At 47.5% G+C, this 15,926-nt stretch overlaps 1 protein-coding gene across 2 annotated transcripts in view; it reads right to left on the minus strand.

Moving 5' to 3' along the window:
- Positions 1 to 15,926, minus strand: part of LOC126272699 (intraflagellar transport protein 74 homolog) — a 205,929-nt gene that overhangs the window by 88,875 nt on the left and 101,128 nt on the right. For both annotated transcript variants that reach the window (XM_049975734.1, XM_049975732.1), the window contains exon 7: positions 5,241 to 5,564. In XM_049975734.1, the coding sequence (XP_049831691.1) occupies positions 5,241 to 5,564 (324 nt within the window). The remainder of the gene's footprint in view (positions 1 to 5,240; positions 5,565 to 15,926) is intronic.

A 15,926-nucleotide genomic window follows, 5' to 3' on the forward strand; every position in this document is an offset into this window, starting at 1 on the left:
TATGCGCAGGAGGTGGCACCCGAACCTACCAGCGATTGGCATTTGGGAAGTAGCAGGGTGGTCTGCAGTTCTGTGCTGCCTCATCAAACCGTGTGTGGAAGTAACAGTACGGGTGGTGTGGTTGTATTTCTGCGGAAAGTTTGTTGCCAATGGCGCTGGCCAAGGTTCATTGGCTGCAGCAGGTTCAGTTGCAGGAGGGGGTGTGCCTGGTGAAGGGCCGGTGGCGTCCCAGTTGCTTGTTTACTGCTTCCCGGGGTGAGCGGAACAGTCTGTACAGTGTGGCCCCGGCCACAGGGCGATGAGCCTGAATATGAGACTTGTCGTGGGCAGTGGCTGGCGAAATGGAGCAGTGATGCATTGTGTAGCTTGTCAGTAATCGTCATTCTTTGCCTGACAAGTTAAGGAGGCCTTTGAGCCAGAGTAAAGTGGATGTGAGGAGATAGTTTATCTGAACAGATGGCAAGGAGAGCTGTGTCAGAGAATAGATCGGCACTGACCAGGGCACGTATCCGTCTCCAGAGCTGGGAAGGTTTGTCATTGCCTAGTTGTTCGATGTGGAGCACTTGCTGTATTGCTGCCTTGGTTGATCGTGCAAGCCGACGTAGAACTGTCTCTTTGTCTAGAGTGTACCGGGTAGATGAGTCCAGGGTGTCGACCAGGTCAGCAGTCAAGTTCTCCTTGTCGTGCAGGTGGGTGATGAGGCACAGAAACCTGGTTGACTCGTTGAGCTTGTAATAGTCGAACACTTTGTCAACAATTTTGAACCAGCTTGTTGCTCTGTCAGGATTAAACGGCAGTAGCATTGGTAAGCATTGCAGAATGTTTGGAAGAACAGGTTGAGTTGAGTTTGTCGGGGTACTGCCTGAATCAAGCTGTTGTTGCTGCAGTATTCCAGCAGAGTGTGTGCCTCCAGGGGATGTGGCAATGACGGCTGTTCGGTTGGCAGCGTGAAGGTGACTTGTTGTGGTTGAGTGCGATCCGTCGTGATGCGGAAGGCCGACCCGCGTGAGACACCCTAATGTGTCGATTGCGGTTTCGGAAGCTCAACACGTTGTGGGTGTGGTCGAATTGATGTGTCGCGGAAGACCAACGTGGATGAGGCACAGAGATGTGCCAAGAACAGAAGCGGAAACTCGGCTGGAGCTGGCACATGGGCGACAGGTGATAAAAAGTTCAAAGTTTTAGACCGCGGAAAGTTCGACGTTTGAACAGAGCCAGGGCCACCTGTGTTGCAGGGAGGCTGTGGAGGTGCGGGCTTTCCAGAAGCACAGTGTGGGAAACGATGTCGAACGTAGGACGGAATGTGCGAATATTCACTGTTTATTGTCACTCCACTCAAAACGGTGTGCGTGTACGGTGAATGTTGTGGTACAAAACACTGAGGCATAGCAGTGGGATGGAGGTGGAGGTCAGGCACAGATAACAAGTTATTGTTCGCGTTGCAGTCCGAGGTACCAAAGTAGGAAGGCATGCACTGATGCTGAACCGAGGCAGGCGCGGGCATGGTCGGATGCTGAGGAGGTTGACCTGTGAACGAAGCAGTTCCGGCCACATGGCAGGTATCAGCGTGGTACGGCACTGATTGCGGCATAGCAAATCGTTGTCCTGGTGGTGGTAAGTTGTCCAGCGAAGCATTTGCAGAAATCGGCATTGGTCCCACACTGCACGGAGATTCGTAAGAGGTAACTGCACAGTCAATGAGGGAGGGCACATGTGGAGGTAACAAAGGTGTTTGATAGCCGAAGTCATGCACACCCCTAACCTCACTTATTGTTGCAGGCTGGAAAACGTCCGGCGAAATCGGCGTAATTGTCAAGTGAGAGGCATCGTGTAGCAGTCCTGGTGGGTGTACATCGCCTGCAACACGATGCATATCGATCACAAAATCCGACCTTAGGCCGAAGTCATTGTTCGAATGTTGTGTTGATGTAATACACGCAAAAATAACTTACTCGGAGGCCGTGGACACAGTAAAACGGCGAAAATGGAAGACGTTACAAGTCGGGGTCACCAGTGAGGAGGAAGTTTGGATTGGCTACACCAAACAACACTCCCATTTTTTAGTATTTCATTTATTCACCTCTTTATACAAGCAAGGCTCACACAGAACTAATATGGTGAAACTGCACATAGATAATGTTTTGCTTAGTTCAAAGATTACAGAATTATTCTCAAAGATGAAATCTTATCCACTTAATCTTGCTGACAGAAGATTGAGTCTGGTGAATTCCTCAGAAGGAAAAGAATAAGTGAATGTAGAGCATCTAACTGCCAACAGTACAAAATGAGAGAATTTTCATCATCTAGCTAAATGATTAATTCTGTCAAAAGCAAAATTCATTTGATGAAACTGTAAAATTACAAGGAGACTAAAGCATTGGCCAGTACTTACTTTTGGAGACAAAAATTCCAGTAGTGCTGATAAGACACATTTTTTTAAAAAAAAAAAAAAAAAAAAAAAAAAAAAAAAAAAAAAAAAAAAAAGTGTCCTCCATTTTGGAACAGTTAGTTCCTTTCTCAGGGAGGAAAGAAGAAAATTGGGGAAAGTTAGAAACTTTGTGAGTAGAGCAGAGACTAAGAGATGAGTGAGGTGTCAGATCATTGTCATGCAGATGATTTTTAAAATATGAGGCATGCAAATGGTTAGACTTTGGCATGTCAATGGGTAATGAAATTAATACCAAGATTTTTCTATCCTTCGCAGCATAAGATAGAACACAGTTTATGACCACTTCCACCAGCTGTGAGGCAGAGACTGATAGAACAAGCAGGTGGTTTCTGTCATCAATGACCCCAAAACTCATGAAGTGAACAGTTAGCCAGAAGCATAGCCCAATTTTGCAAAAGTTGTCATTATCGTGTGTAAACAGACCGGGGAGTGATCCGAATAAAAAAATGTAAACACAGACAGGTCAATAACTCTACTACCTATGGTGCATATTGAAGGCTTCAGAGAATAGTGAGAATTGGTTGACAAGTGCAGGGTAGCAGGATTTATAGATGATGTCATGTCAGTGGACAGGCACATGTGACATCATATTGATTCTCGAGCTGAGAGCGGAGTCACGAGACACGGACTGATACTAAAAAGATAACGCTGGATGAGGCATAATGCAGGTTATATTTTTTTTCCTTTACACTGTTCAGCCTCCAGGACAACAACATAATGGTAACGTAAGACTAGAGTGGGATACCAAAAACAGATTACACATGAATCAAAATGAGGCGACTGATTACTGCTAAATTTTCATTTTTGTTGCTGTCTCAATTTTTCACCTTTCTTTCACTTTTACATTTTCTGCAGACTGAGAGTAATCATTGTTCTCTCCATGTTACATAATCTGTTGCACTCAATTTTCTCACAAGGGGAGGCAATGACATTGGGATCAGGGATAAACTTTTTACACCTTTACTAGGCCATTAAAACAATGTAATGAGCAAATAGTAAGGTGCAATACTCCGGTAATTATGAGAAAATCGCAATAAAAGTTTTACGTGTCCATTATGTAACTGTGCGAAGGTGCTGATTGTAAGAAATCATTCTTGTCAAGAGGTTAGCATTCTCAGTTGTGGATGAGGCCATCATTCGAATCCAGCTAACACTTACTTTTTAATCCATATCTTTTTATCATTGGTTACTGTATTTAATTTATATGGTATTTGAGAGGTAATACAATGAAAAAAAAAAACATATGCATGTTTATGAAGTTGTATTGAATTTCATGTGTTACTTGGCTATTTACTATTTGTAATTAAATTTTCAAGGACGAGGGACAGGTTTGGCAAGCCCAAGTCAAACCTAATAAATAAGGATGCAAATGCCGTCATTCACCATCAGTAATGCAGTATGTCACCCAGTGCCAGACGACAAGAGTAATGAACAATTACTCATCAGATGTGCTCTCGGCATCATGCGCTGCAGGATGGTATTTGTGATACACACACGGAAAACATAAACTGAAACTTCAAGCAAATACATGTGTTTTTTTTTTTGCATTATATTACTTCTCAAATAACATAACCAGTGATGAAAAAAATAGATTAACAATTAAGATTGAGCGGGAGTTGAACCGTCACTTGTTAGACATTCATCTTATGCAGCTCGAATGCAAATCACTTGACCACCTTGACCACCATGAACTCTTAATGTCTGGCTCCTATGCACACATACATAAGCCACATAACAGATGCATAATGCTTCTCTTGTAATTTTCTCAGAATTGCTAGAGTAATGCAACTTGAAACGTCCCGTTACAAAAATTATACAAGACTGTGCTTAAACTGACACACAATATTTTTTAGCGCAAGGCAATCTGACTTTCAAAAATCTCTACGAAAGAATGGCCCTGACTAACATTAACCTATACGTTTCACGAATCACTTACCTCACAAAAATCTTCGTTACTCAAGCTACTGCAATACAGCGAGCTGCCAGATAAATAAAAGATTCAAACTACTGAAGGCACTAACTACTGATAAGCAGAGTCAGCAAATGAAAGATTTTAATAGAGAACAAACAATGTATTTATCTTAATAGTCATAATATATATATATCAGTTCATGACATCAATTCTTACAAATTGCAAAAACTCTGCCATCTCTCTCCCCACGTCCACCACTGCTGGCGGCTCACCTCCAACTGCGCAACGCTACGCGCTGTTAACATCCAGCTGCCGCTGCCCAACACTACAATGGCAGACAACAATGCAAACCAGCCACAGACTGCACACGGCACAGCCAGTGATTTTCATACAGGGCGCTACGTGGCGGCGGCGTTACCAATAAAAAAAGACCTAAACATCCTACTTACAAACTTACTGCTTGCACAGTATGTTATTTTAATGACCTGCTAAAGGTGTGGAAAGTTTGAAGTAAACCTGTGATCCCAACATCATGGCCTCCCCTTGTCACTGATGTGGAATCAGCTACCCAATCTACAAGGTGTACTATTGACATGAATAAACAAATTTAAGAATTTTCCAAGTGGTACCAGACAATAATAAATCCGCTCTGAAAATTCCTGACTATGTTTATTTATTAATAATTGGCATTTTACTTTCTTTTGACAGAAACAATGACTCCAAAAGACTGAAACCTGTTCAATTTGGTTTCTTTTTCATGTACATGTTTACAATATGAACTATATTTCCTAGTATTTCTTTCCTTTCTGTCTGGTTTTTATTTATGTTTAAGCTTTTAATAAAAATAAACTGCAACATTCACATTCTAGTTTTACATACCTTTTGAAGATTGATCTGCAGCTGCTGCTGTTCTTTGATTAATGTTTCTGATGTTTTCTTAGACTTCTCCAATTCACCCTCCTTAAATAATAAGTTGTCCTTCATTACAGAAAAGTCTTCTACACTAGGAAGATGCCCAGAACGAGCCAAGTTCCTGCTTATTTCTTGTAAAGCTATTTCAATATCACTCTCCAACTGATCCAGGCGGGCTATGCTCTGCTCATTATTTTCTTTATATGTTGAAAGAAACTGTTCCATAGTTTCTTCACGTCGTCTGAGGTCTCTGTATTTCTGGTGCCGCTCACTTTGACTCTCCTCCACATCCTGGAAAATCAATAGACATTTTCTTACAATGACTTAAGCAAAAAATACACAAGTTAAAGAAAAAGTCAAAGTAACTGAGCATTTTACACAAATATGTGGACATGCTTAAACATGCTGATATTGGGATATTTGAGGCCATGCAAAACATAAAACTATCAAACTTCTTCCACATTCTTCTCTTGTCTCTAGGTAGGGCACTCTTGTCTCTAGATGGGGTAAAAGCTGTTCTCCTGTCAGAATTTAAAACACTGTGGCTCAGTATGTTACTTGATGGATCAGTGACATCCTTTCATCTTTCATTCTCCTTCCCTCTCTCCTGGCGAAGCAACTGCCGGTTGCGAAAGCTTGAAATTTTGTGTGTGTGTTTGTGTGTTATTTTATTGTGCCTGTCCACCGGCGCTTTCCCACTTGGTAAGTCTTGGAACCTTTGTATTTAATATATTTTTACCATGTGAAAGTTTCTTTCTATTTTATTTTCAACATATACTCATTTGTATAACCCTCAACGTCAGACATTTCCACATGTTGACACATGGCACAGTAATAATGGATAAACACAAATGTAAACAACACAACTACTGTGCAAGAAAGTGCTTGAACCTCTCAATGAAAAAATAAGAAAAATAAGCCCCACACATATTAACTGGAAGGATAGTATGCTTACAAGTTACATATTACCTTCCTTCTGAAATAGAATGGGATGGCACATATCAGAACACTATGTTTGCTACATACATTTTTCCCTCTTGTAAGATGATACCCAAGAGAAAGACACTTCCTTTAGTTAGTGCTGTGTCTAAAGAGTATCCTGTAGTGCGTACCATTTTGTTAAATGTTCTTAAAAGGTACATAGTGCGAATTCATGTCGGGTTTTTGAATATCAGGTTTGGTATATATATGGCAATACTCAGAACTAACTTCCACCAGTGTGTAGGCCACATGACTCCTGATTTTCAATTAGTATTTTAGTTTTTCTTTTACAGGTTTGTTTCACAATGGAAGGGTTAGGGGAAAAAAGTCTGATTCCTTTTAATTTACTTTATGCATCATACAGAAGACTATTTACTCCTACACAATGCATGTTTGTAATATTTCAGGGATAATCTTTATGCTTCTTGAGTGACTCATAAATATTAATTTTCTGACCTTTATTTTAATAATTTTATCAAACAAGTAACGCATCAAGACATATTTTCTTTCAGGAGATACAGTCACTTTATGTCATGTGTATTATTATTGCATGGCTCAAGTAGACATTGTAATTGGTAAGAATGTTCGAAAACATATTATTTTCTTAAAATCACTAAAATATACTTACTATCATTGTCTATGACACATATTTTAAACCCCCCTGCGGGTTCGGGGGTACGAATAGGCCCGCGGTATTCCTGCCTGTCGTAAGAGGCGACTAAAAGGAGTCTTCAAAGTTTCGGCCTTCTGTGATGGTCCCCACTTGGGTTTGACCTGCCATTTTCAAAATTTCCGTTGTTAGTGCGTGCCATTTGGGGAAGGACGCCTTACGTGGTGTTTTTCTATTGGTCCATCGTGCACCTCCATCTTGCATGCTATCTATTGTCGTGTGGAGGGATTTACACCCCATGTCTTCTGGGTTGCCTCCTCGTCTTGTGCGCATTCCCCTTCTTAGCGCCCACGGCAACTGTGGACCCTTTCAACACCTAAAATCCAGCACGGTAGCCAGTCCGTTGTGGTGGGGTCGTCATGTACCCTCTTGGTGGTAGCCCCCTGACCACGCAGGGATCGCACTACAGATGCCAGAGCTGTTTCCTCCTCATGCATGCCAAGGAGTATGTGCCCATCTTGTCTGGGGCACGGGGACTCCGGGCAATGGGATATCGGCCAGGTACCCGTTGCTTTGGCTGGGTGGCACCCTTGGGGAGAGCCCTCGTTCGGAGTAGGTGGCATCTGGGCGGATGTGGCGCAATGAAGCGCAATAAATCTCACCAAGCTGGTGGTCGCACTGCCACCAGCGTCTCTAAGCGAGGCAAAATTGAATTCGATGCTGCACAATATGATCCTCAGTCGTTCCCTTCGTTGGCTGCGCCATGGGAGGGACGCAGATCTAGTGCCAAGCAGGAGCCTTATGTACCACAATACCTTGTCTGCAGCAGGACTGATGGTGACTCCTTTCTTTCGCCAAAGCCTATGTTTTTTGTGGAACCCCTGGAGGATAAGTTTGGGGAAGTGGCGGGTTTGTCTAAAATGAGGAATGGGTCCATCCTCCTCAAGATGTCCTCCCCAGCCCAGTCACGGGCGTTGCTCTTGTGTGATAAGCTGGGAGACGTCCCTGTTACCGTCACTCCCCACAGTAGCTTAAATATGGTCCAGGGGATTATTTACCATCGCGACCTCTTGTTACAGTCCGATGACGAGCTGAGAGCTGACTTGGAACGACGTGGTGTGCATTTTGTCCGTCGTGTGCACAGAGGTCCCAAGACCAACAGGGTGGCCACCGGTGCCTTTATCTTGGCCTTCGAGGGTGCTGTATTGCCTGAGAAGGTCAAGGTAATGGTTTACCGTTGTGACGTCAAGCCATACGTCCCTCCCCCGATGCGGTGCTTCCAGTGCTGGAAGTTTGGGCATATGTCCTCCCGTTGCCCATCCAGCGCCACATGTCGAGATTGCGGACGCCCCTCTCATCCCGATTCTCCATGTGCGCCTCCGCCTGTCTGTGTCAACTGTGGGGAACACCACTCTCCATGCTTGCCGGACTGCCCCGTTCTTCATAAGGAGCGGAAGATTATGGAATTTAAGACCCTGGACCGGCTTACTTATCGCGAGGCAAAACTGAAATTTGAAAGGTTGCATCCTGTCCCCCTTCAAACTTCTTATGCTGCAGCTACGTTATCGTCGCCCTCGCGGGCGGCAGTTGTCGCCTCCTCTGTGCCGCCTTCAGTTGGCCCTCGGGGCTGTCCATCTCTGTCTGCCCCCCTCGTGTCTGGGGGCAAGCCTTCCTCTGTTGCCCCCTTAGCAGTTGGGGGCAAACCCCCTTCTGTCACTCCCCCCGCACATGCTTCAGGAGTGACATCTGCTCCAAAACCAGGGGGCTCGATCCCTCCCCCTCCCCCTCCCCCTTCTCTGCCGGCGTCGTCTCCGCCGGCGTCGTCTCTGCCGGCTCCTCTCTCGCGGAAGGGGTCCCTCGGGGCCCTCCCTTCTTCCGTTTCTTCTGCTACCCCGCCGGATGTCAGCCAGTGGCTGAAGGTTCATCCACCTGCTGGTCGTAGGGCTTCTGCGTCGTCGTCAGCCTCCGACGCTCCTTCAGAGAAACTCTCCCAGCCCTCTAAGCCAAAGGACAGACGCGAGAAGAAGGACCGGAACGTGTCCAAGAAGAAGGACGCTCCGGCAGTTTCAGTACCGCCTGCTGTCAATAGCTCTGGCTCTGGGGATGCGGTGGAGATCCTCGCCTCTGCCGCGGATCTCGCCCTCACGGAACCCTCGGGGACCTCTCCTATGGACACAGCTGACTCTCGCTCGGTGGCGGCCGTTGACTCTGCGGCGCCGTCTGCCTCTTAGTCCCATCCTGCTTCCATTCTCCAGTGGAATTGCGGCGGTTATTTCCGCCACCTGCCTGAGCTCTGGATGCTTCTGAGTGTTTCCCCTGTTCTGTGCATTGCTCTTCAGGAAACTTGGTTTCCAGCAATGCGGACCCCTGCCCTTCGCGGTTATCGGGGATACTATAAGAACCGCGCTGACTGTCAACGAGCTTCAGGTGGAGTTTGCCTCTTTGTTCACCACTCTGTCTGTAGCTCACCAGTACCCCTTCTGACGCCTTTAGAGGCAGTCGCTGTCAGGATTGAGCTCTCGCCGGCTATTACTGTTTGCTCTGTTTACGTTCCTCCGTATGGGCAACTCCCCCGACATGTCTTGGCTGCGCTGCTGGCTCAACTCCCGCCGCCATTGCTGCTTCTGGGCGATTTCAATGCTCACAACCCTCTATGGGGTGGGACTGTCTCCGATGACTGTGGTCGCGCTGTGGAGCATTTGTTGGCTTAGCTCGACCTTAGCCTCTTGAACACCGGTGCTCCCACGCATTTCAGTGTGGCCCATGGCTCGTTCTCGGCCATCGATCTCTCTCTTTGCAGCCCCGGACTTGTCCCATCCCTTCACTGGAGAGTGCATCCTGACCTGTGTGGTAGTGACCATTTTCCCATCTATTTGTCACTGCCCCAGTGTCATTCTTCTGGGCGCCTGCCCCGCTGGGCTCTCAACAGGGCTGACTGGCCGGCTTTTACTTCCGCTGCCACCATTGCTTCTCTCCCACAGGGTGACATTGACGAAGTGGTCCGTGTCTTGACCTAGTCAATTATTTCTGCAGCCGAGACTGCCATCCCTCGCTCTTCTGGACTCCCTCGGAGGAAGTCTGTCCCCTGGTGGTCGCCGGAGATTGCTGAGGCTATTCGCGACCGTAGGCGGGCTCTCCAGCGTCATAAGCGGCACCCGTCTCTGGAGACCCTCATCGCCTTTAAGAAGCTCCGTGCCTTGGCCCGTCGTCTTATTGCACGGCGTAAGCAGGAATGCTGGGAGAGGTACATTTCATCCTTGGGCTCCCGCGTCTCCCCGTCGCTCGTGTGGTCCCGCATCCGGCGGATTTATGGATACCAGACCCCTATGGGTGTCCCTGGAATCTCCCTGGACGGCGCTGTCTGCACGGACGCTGCCACCATTGCTGACCACCTTGCCACGCACTTTGCTACGAGCTCTGCGACTGCAACTTACCCTCCTGCCTTTCGCTCTCTAAAGGAGCGCGCCGAGCGGACGCCGTTATCGTTCCACACACGTCGTTCTGAAAAATACAATGCTCCTTTCAGCGAGAGGGAATTCCTCGCTGCCCTCGCCAATTGCCCTGATACAGCGCCAGGACAGGACTGCATCCACGCGCAGATGCTGAAGCATCTGTCCAGGGACTGCCAGAGACACATCCTCACCATCTTTAACCGCATTTGGAGCGAGATCGTGTTCCCGTCGCAATGGCGAGAGGGTGTTATCGTTCCCATCTTGAAGCCCGGTGCGGACCCTCTGGCGGTGGACGGCTATCGTCCCATTACACTAACCAACGTTTTGTGCAAATTGCTCGAACGTATGGTGGGGCGGCGTTTGTGTTGGGTCCTTGAGTCGCGCGGTCTCCTCGCTCCATCCCAGGGTGGCTTCCGTCAGGGCCGGTCTGCTCCAGACAATTTGGTGCGGCTGGAATCTGCTATCCGTACGGCCTTTTCCCGTCGTCAGCATCTCGTTGCTGTATTTTTTGATCTGCGGAAGGCATATGACACAACATGGAGGCATCACATCCTTGCTACGTTGCGCGAGTGGGGTCTTCGTGGTCAGCTCCCAGCTTTTCTTCAAAACTTTTTATTGCGCCGCTCTTTCCGGGTGCAAGTCGGTGCCGCCTTTAGTTCATCTTATATACAGGAAAATGGGGTCCCGCAGGGCTCGGTGTTGAGCGTTTCCTTATTTCTAGTGGCCATTAATGGTCTGGCTGCAGCCGTGGGGTCGTCGGTGTCTCCTTCTTTGTATGCCGACGACTTCTGCATCTCATTTAGCTCAACGACTACGGGAGTCGCCGAACGCAGGCTGCAAGCAGCCGTTCGCAAGGCGGCATCATGGGCTCTGACTCATGGATTTCAGTTCTCTGCGGCCAAGACTCGAGTTATGCACTTCTGCAGGCGTCGGACGGTCCACCCTCATCCGGAACTTTACCTCGACGGTCACCTACTTGAAGTGGTGGACACTAGCCGCTTCTTAGGACTCGTCTTTGATGCCCGGCTCACATGGGTTCCTCATATTACTCAGCTGAAGCAAAAGTGCTGGCAGCACCTCAACGCCCTCCGCTGCCTGAGCCATGCGTCTTGGGGTGCAGATCGCAGCACGCTGTTGCGATTGTCCAGAGCCCTTGTGCAGTCCAGGCTTGATTATGGGAGCCTGGCCTATGGGTCTGCATCGCCCTCAGTGTTGACGTTGTTGGACCCCATACACCACTGTGGGGTTCGGCTTGCAACTGGTGCTTTCCATACGAGGGATAGTCTGCTGGTGGAGGCCGGGGTTCCCCCGCTGCGGATTCGCCGCCACCGACTGCTCGCCGACTATGCTGTCCACGTGCATTGCTCACCGGGCCATCCCAATCATCGCCTGCTTTTCCCTGCCAGGGTCCTCCCTCTGCCCGACCGGCGACCTAGGTCTGGGCTTTCCATTGCTGTCCGTGTCCAGTCCCTGCTTTCGGAACTGGGGTCGTTCCCTCTTCTGCCGCCCTTCCGGGCCTGTGCACCCACGCCTCCCTGGTGCATGCCCCGTCCGTCCGTCCGCCTGGACTTGGCACGGGAACCCAAGGACTCGGTTCCGCATGTGGCCCTCCGTCACCGTTTTCTTGCGCTCGTCGCCTCATTTTCAGGCTGTGAGCCTGTCTACACTGATGGTTCCCTGGTGGATGGTCGTCCTGCCTACGCTTTTGCTCACGCTGCCCATGTTGAACAGCGCTCCTTGCCGGCTGGCTGCAGTATTTTTACTGCAGAGCTCGTGGCCATATTGCGCGCTCTTGAGCATATGCGTTCCTGCTCAGGTACGTCCATCGTCATCTGCAGTGACTACCTGAGCAGCCTCCAGGCTATCGACCGCTGCTATACCTCTTCTCCTCTGGTATCCTTTATTCAGGAGTCTGTTTTTGCCATTACCCGCTCTGGTCGTTCGGTGGTCTTTGTTTGGACGCCAGGTCACGTTGGCATCCCGGGGAATGAACGTGTCGACAGGCTGGCCAAAGGGGCGGTCGACGCCCCCACTTTGGCGATCGGCCTCCCGGCTCGTGATTTGCAGCTGGCGTTGCGCCGTAAGGTGCTTCAGATGTGGCGTGATGAGTGGCGTAGCCTGACTTCTCCGAATAAACTGCGGGCTGTTAAGGAGACGACCGATGTGTGGCAGTCCTCCCTGCGGGCTTCTCGCAGGGACTCTGTCATCCTGTGTCGGCTCCGCATCGGCCATACCTACCTGACGCACGGACATCTTTTGCGTCAGGAGGATCCCCCCCTGTGTCAGTGTGGGTCCCGGTTGACGGTCGCCCACATTTTGTTGGAGTGTCCCCGCCTGCGCATCCTCCGGCAGACTTTTAATCTCCCGGGCACGTTGCCTTTGGTTTTATGCGACGATGCCTCCATGGCTGACGACGTTTTAAATTTTATCCGTGGTAGTCCTTTTTATGGTTCCATTTAGGGGGGACCTGTCCCTTTCCCTTTCTGTGTCTCTTGTCCTCGGGTGTCTCATTGGTTGCAGATTTTAATATGTGTATTCGGATGGTTGACTCTTTCCCAATTTTTGTTCCCATGGTCAGTCAACCAGTCTCCGACCCTCTTATTTTCTTCCGTTTCTTTCTGTCCAGTGTTCGTCTGTACTTTTCTTGTCTCTAGTGTTTGCTGACACATTGGTGTTCTTTCAGTGACTGGGGGGAGGGGAGTCTCCTCCCCCCTTGGGGTTTTACCTGTTCCGTAAATTTTTTTTCGCCGGTTTTTTTTTGGAATGGGGGACTGATGACCTTAGCTGTTTAGTCCCCCTTAAACATCCCAACAACAACAACAACATATTTTAAATATGATGTTAGTTGAAGATAAAGAACAAAATCAAATTAAAATGTGAGTCTTAATATGTAATTGTGAAGCACTATCCTGTCTGCCTGACTCAGTATTGAAAGACTATTATTACTGAAATAAAGTACATTTTTATTAAAGCTAGGAAACATGCTAGGAAGAAATTATATTCAATATTTTATGAGTAATCCGCTAAAATGTAATATGGACAGTGGATGGCGACCAGGGAGCATTCATGGTGTTGTAATAAACCCCCTAACCAACAAGTTTGAGGGGCTGTCTTTCACTGAAACTGTCAGTGGAACTCACTTCACCTATTTTGGAGAAATCTGTTTTGTCTGGTGTCAGGAGGTAGGGTTCTATTAATCATTGCCAGTTGTAGCAAATGGATGGCGCCACTTAGGGAAATGGCAGCAAGGGACAGAAAAGGAAACCAGGTGCACTCAGTGTGTATGCCTGGGGGGCCTCATTCAACATGTTGAAGAGGCTATTCCAACGGCCACTGAGGGAACAGGGTGCAAGCAACTGCACATTGTGGTGCACGTTGGAACAAGTGATGCCATTTGTCTGGACTCTGAGGTCATTCTTGGGTCAGAGGCTGGCAGAGAAGGTTTAGATCAGCCTTGAGCATGGAGCTTCAACGAAGCATTGTGGCTCTTTGGTACTGAGTCAAGTGGAAGGACTGAACGAAAGACTTCGAAAGTTCTGTGACAAGCTATGCTGGGAACAGGGTGCAAGCAACTGCACATTGTGGTGCACGTTGGAACAAGTGATGCCATTTGTCTGGACTCTGAGGTCATTCTTGGGTCAGAGGCTGGCAGAGAAGGTTTAGATCAGCCTTGAGCATGGAGCTTCAACGAAGCATTGTGGCTCTTTGGTACTGAGTCAAGTGGAAGGACTGAACGAAAGACTTCGAAAGTTCTGTGACAAGCTATGCTGTGACTCCCTGACCTTGCGCCATTGGCTTGAGACCTGTAGGGTCCCCCTAAATGGGTCAGGTGATCACAACACATCATCAGACGCTGCTACTCTTGTAGCTGATTGTGTGTGGGGTACACAAAAGGTTTTTTTTTTTAGATTAGGCACCCCTCCATCAAATCCAGGTAACTGTAGCTGTATGAAACCCCAAAGTATCAGTGAAAGATTGAAAGAAATGTCTTTCACAGGTGGGAGTATAAAAATCCCGTTGGTAAACTGCCAAAGCATTCTCAACAAAGTGTCAGAGTTTGAAGCACTCATGAAAAGCAGTGCAGCTCACATAATACTAGGTACAGAAAGTCGGTTGAAACCTGAAATTGATAGCGTGCTCCATTGAGCATAGGTGGAAGAACACGGGGCTCAATCAAGACATCACCAACAATGCCTGCCCAAACGTTCACAGAAAATCTGTGTTGATGACGTGATTGCACAATTGCGTGCGGATTCTCGTCAGCCCACACATGTTGATTGTGAAAATTTACAATTTAATCACGTTCGAGTGAAGCCTCATCCGTAAAGCGAACATTTGCACTGAAATGAGGATTGACACATTGTTGGATGAACCATTCGCAGAAGTGTACCCGTGGAGGCCAATCAGTTGCTGATAGTACCTGCACACGCTGTACATGGTACGGAAACAACTGGTTCTCCCGTAGCACTCTCCATACAGCGACGTGGTCAACGTTACCTTGTACAGCAGCAACTTCTCTGATGCTGACATTAGAGTTCTCGTCAACTGCACGAAGAATTGCCTCGTCCATTGCAGGTGTCCTCATCGTTCTAGCTCTTCCCCAGTAGCGAGTCATAGGCTGGAATGTTCCGTGCTCCCTAAGAAGCCGACCAATTGTGTCGAACGTCTTCCTGTTGGGACACCTTCGTTTTGGAAATCTTCCTCGATACAAACGTACCGCGCCACGGCTACTGCCCTGTGCTAATCCGTACATCAAATGGGCATCTGCCAACTCCGCATTTGTAAACACTGCACTGACTGCAAAACCACGTTCGTGATGAACACTAACCTGTTGATGCTACGTACTGATGTGCTCGATGCTAGTACTGTAGAGCAAAGTCAACACAAGCACTGAAGCCAACATTACCTTCCTTCAATTGGGCCAACTGGCGGTGAATAGAGGAAGTACAGTACATACTGATGAAACTAAAATGAGCTCTAACATGGAAATTAAGCGTTTCCGGACACATGTCCACATAAGATCTTTTCTTTATTTGTGTGTGAGGAATGTTTCATGAAAGTTTGGCCGTACCTTTTTGTAACACCCTGTATATGTTCAGTAAACTAGATAACAAGTCAGTAATGTCATATCACAATAAGGAAGTTGAAACTTTCAGCACAGGGCAGGAACATGAAGAGGAACTCTGGCTCAGGTTTAAAAGAATAGTTGACCATGCACTGGATAGCTATGTACCCAGTAGAACAGTTCATAATGGGAGAGAACTCCCATGGTATACTGTCACTGAAAAGAAATTTCTAAAGAAACAGAGATTACTGAATATGATTATAGATAGAGAGATGTTGAATGAAACATGTTTGGCTCTCAAGAGAGAAATGCATGATGCATTCAGTGACTACCATAGCAGGCGATCTTTCACAGAACCCAAAGAAATTCTGGTTGTAAGTAGAGGCTGTTAGTGTCACCAAAGTTAGTGTCCAGTCCATAATGAATGAGACAAGAACTGAAATTGAGGGTAGCCACACAAAAGCTGAAATCCTTAACTCCATTTTCAAACCCAGTTTAATCCTCATACCACTGAAAAGATAAATGAAATAAGTATTAGTGTCAGT

The sequence above is a fragment of the Schistocerca gregaria genome, chromosome 5 (assembly GCF_023897955.1).
Source record: "Schistocerca gregaria isolate iqSchGreg1 chromosome 5, iqSchGreg1.2, whole genome shotgun sequence".
Lineage (NCBI taxonomy): Eukaryota > Metazoa > Arthropoda > Insecta > Orthoptera > Acrididae > Schistocerca > Schistocerca gregaria.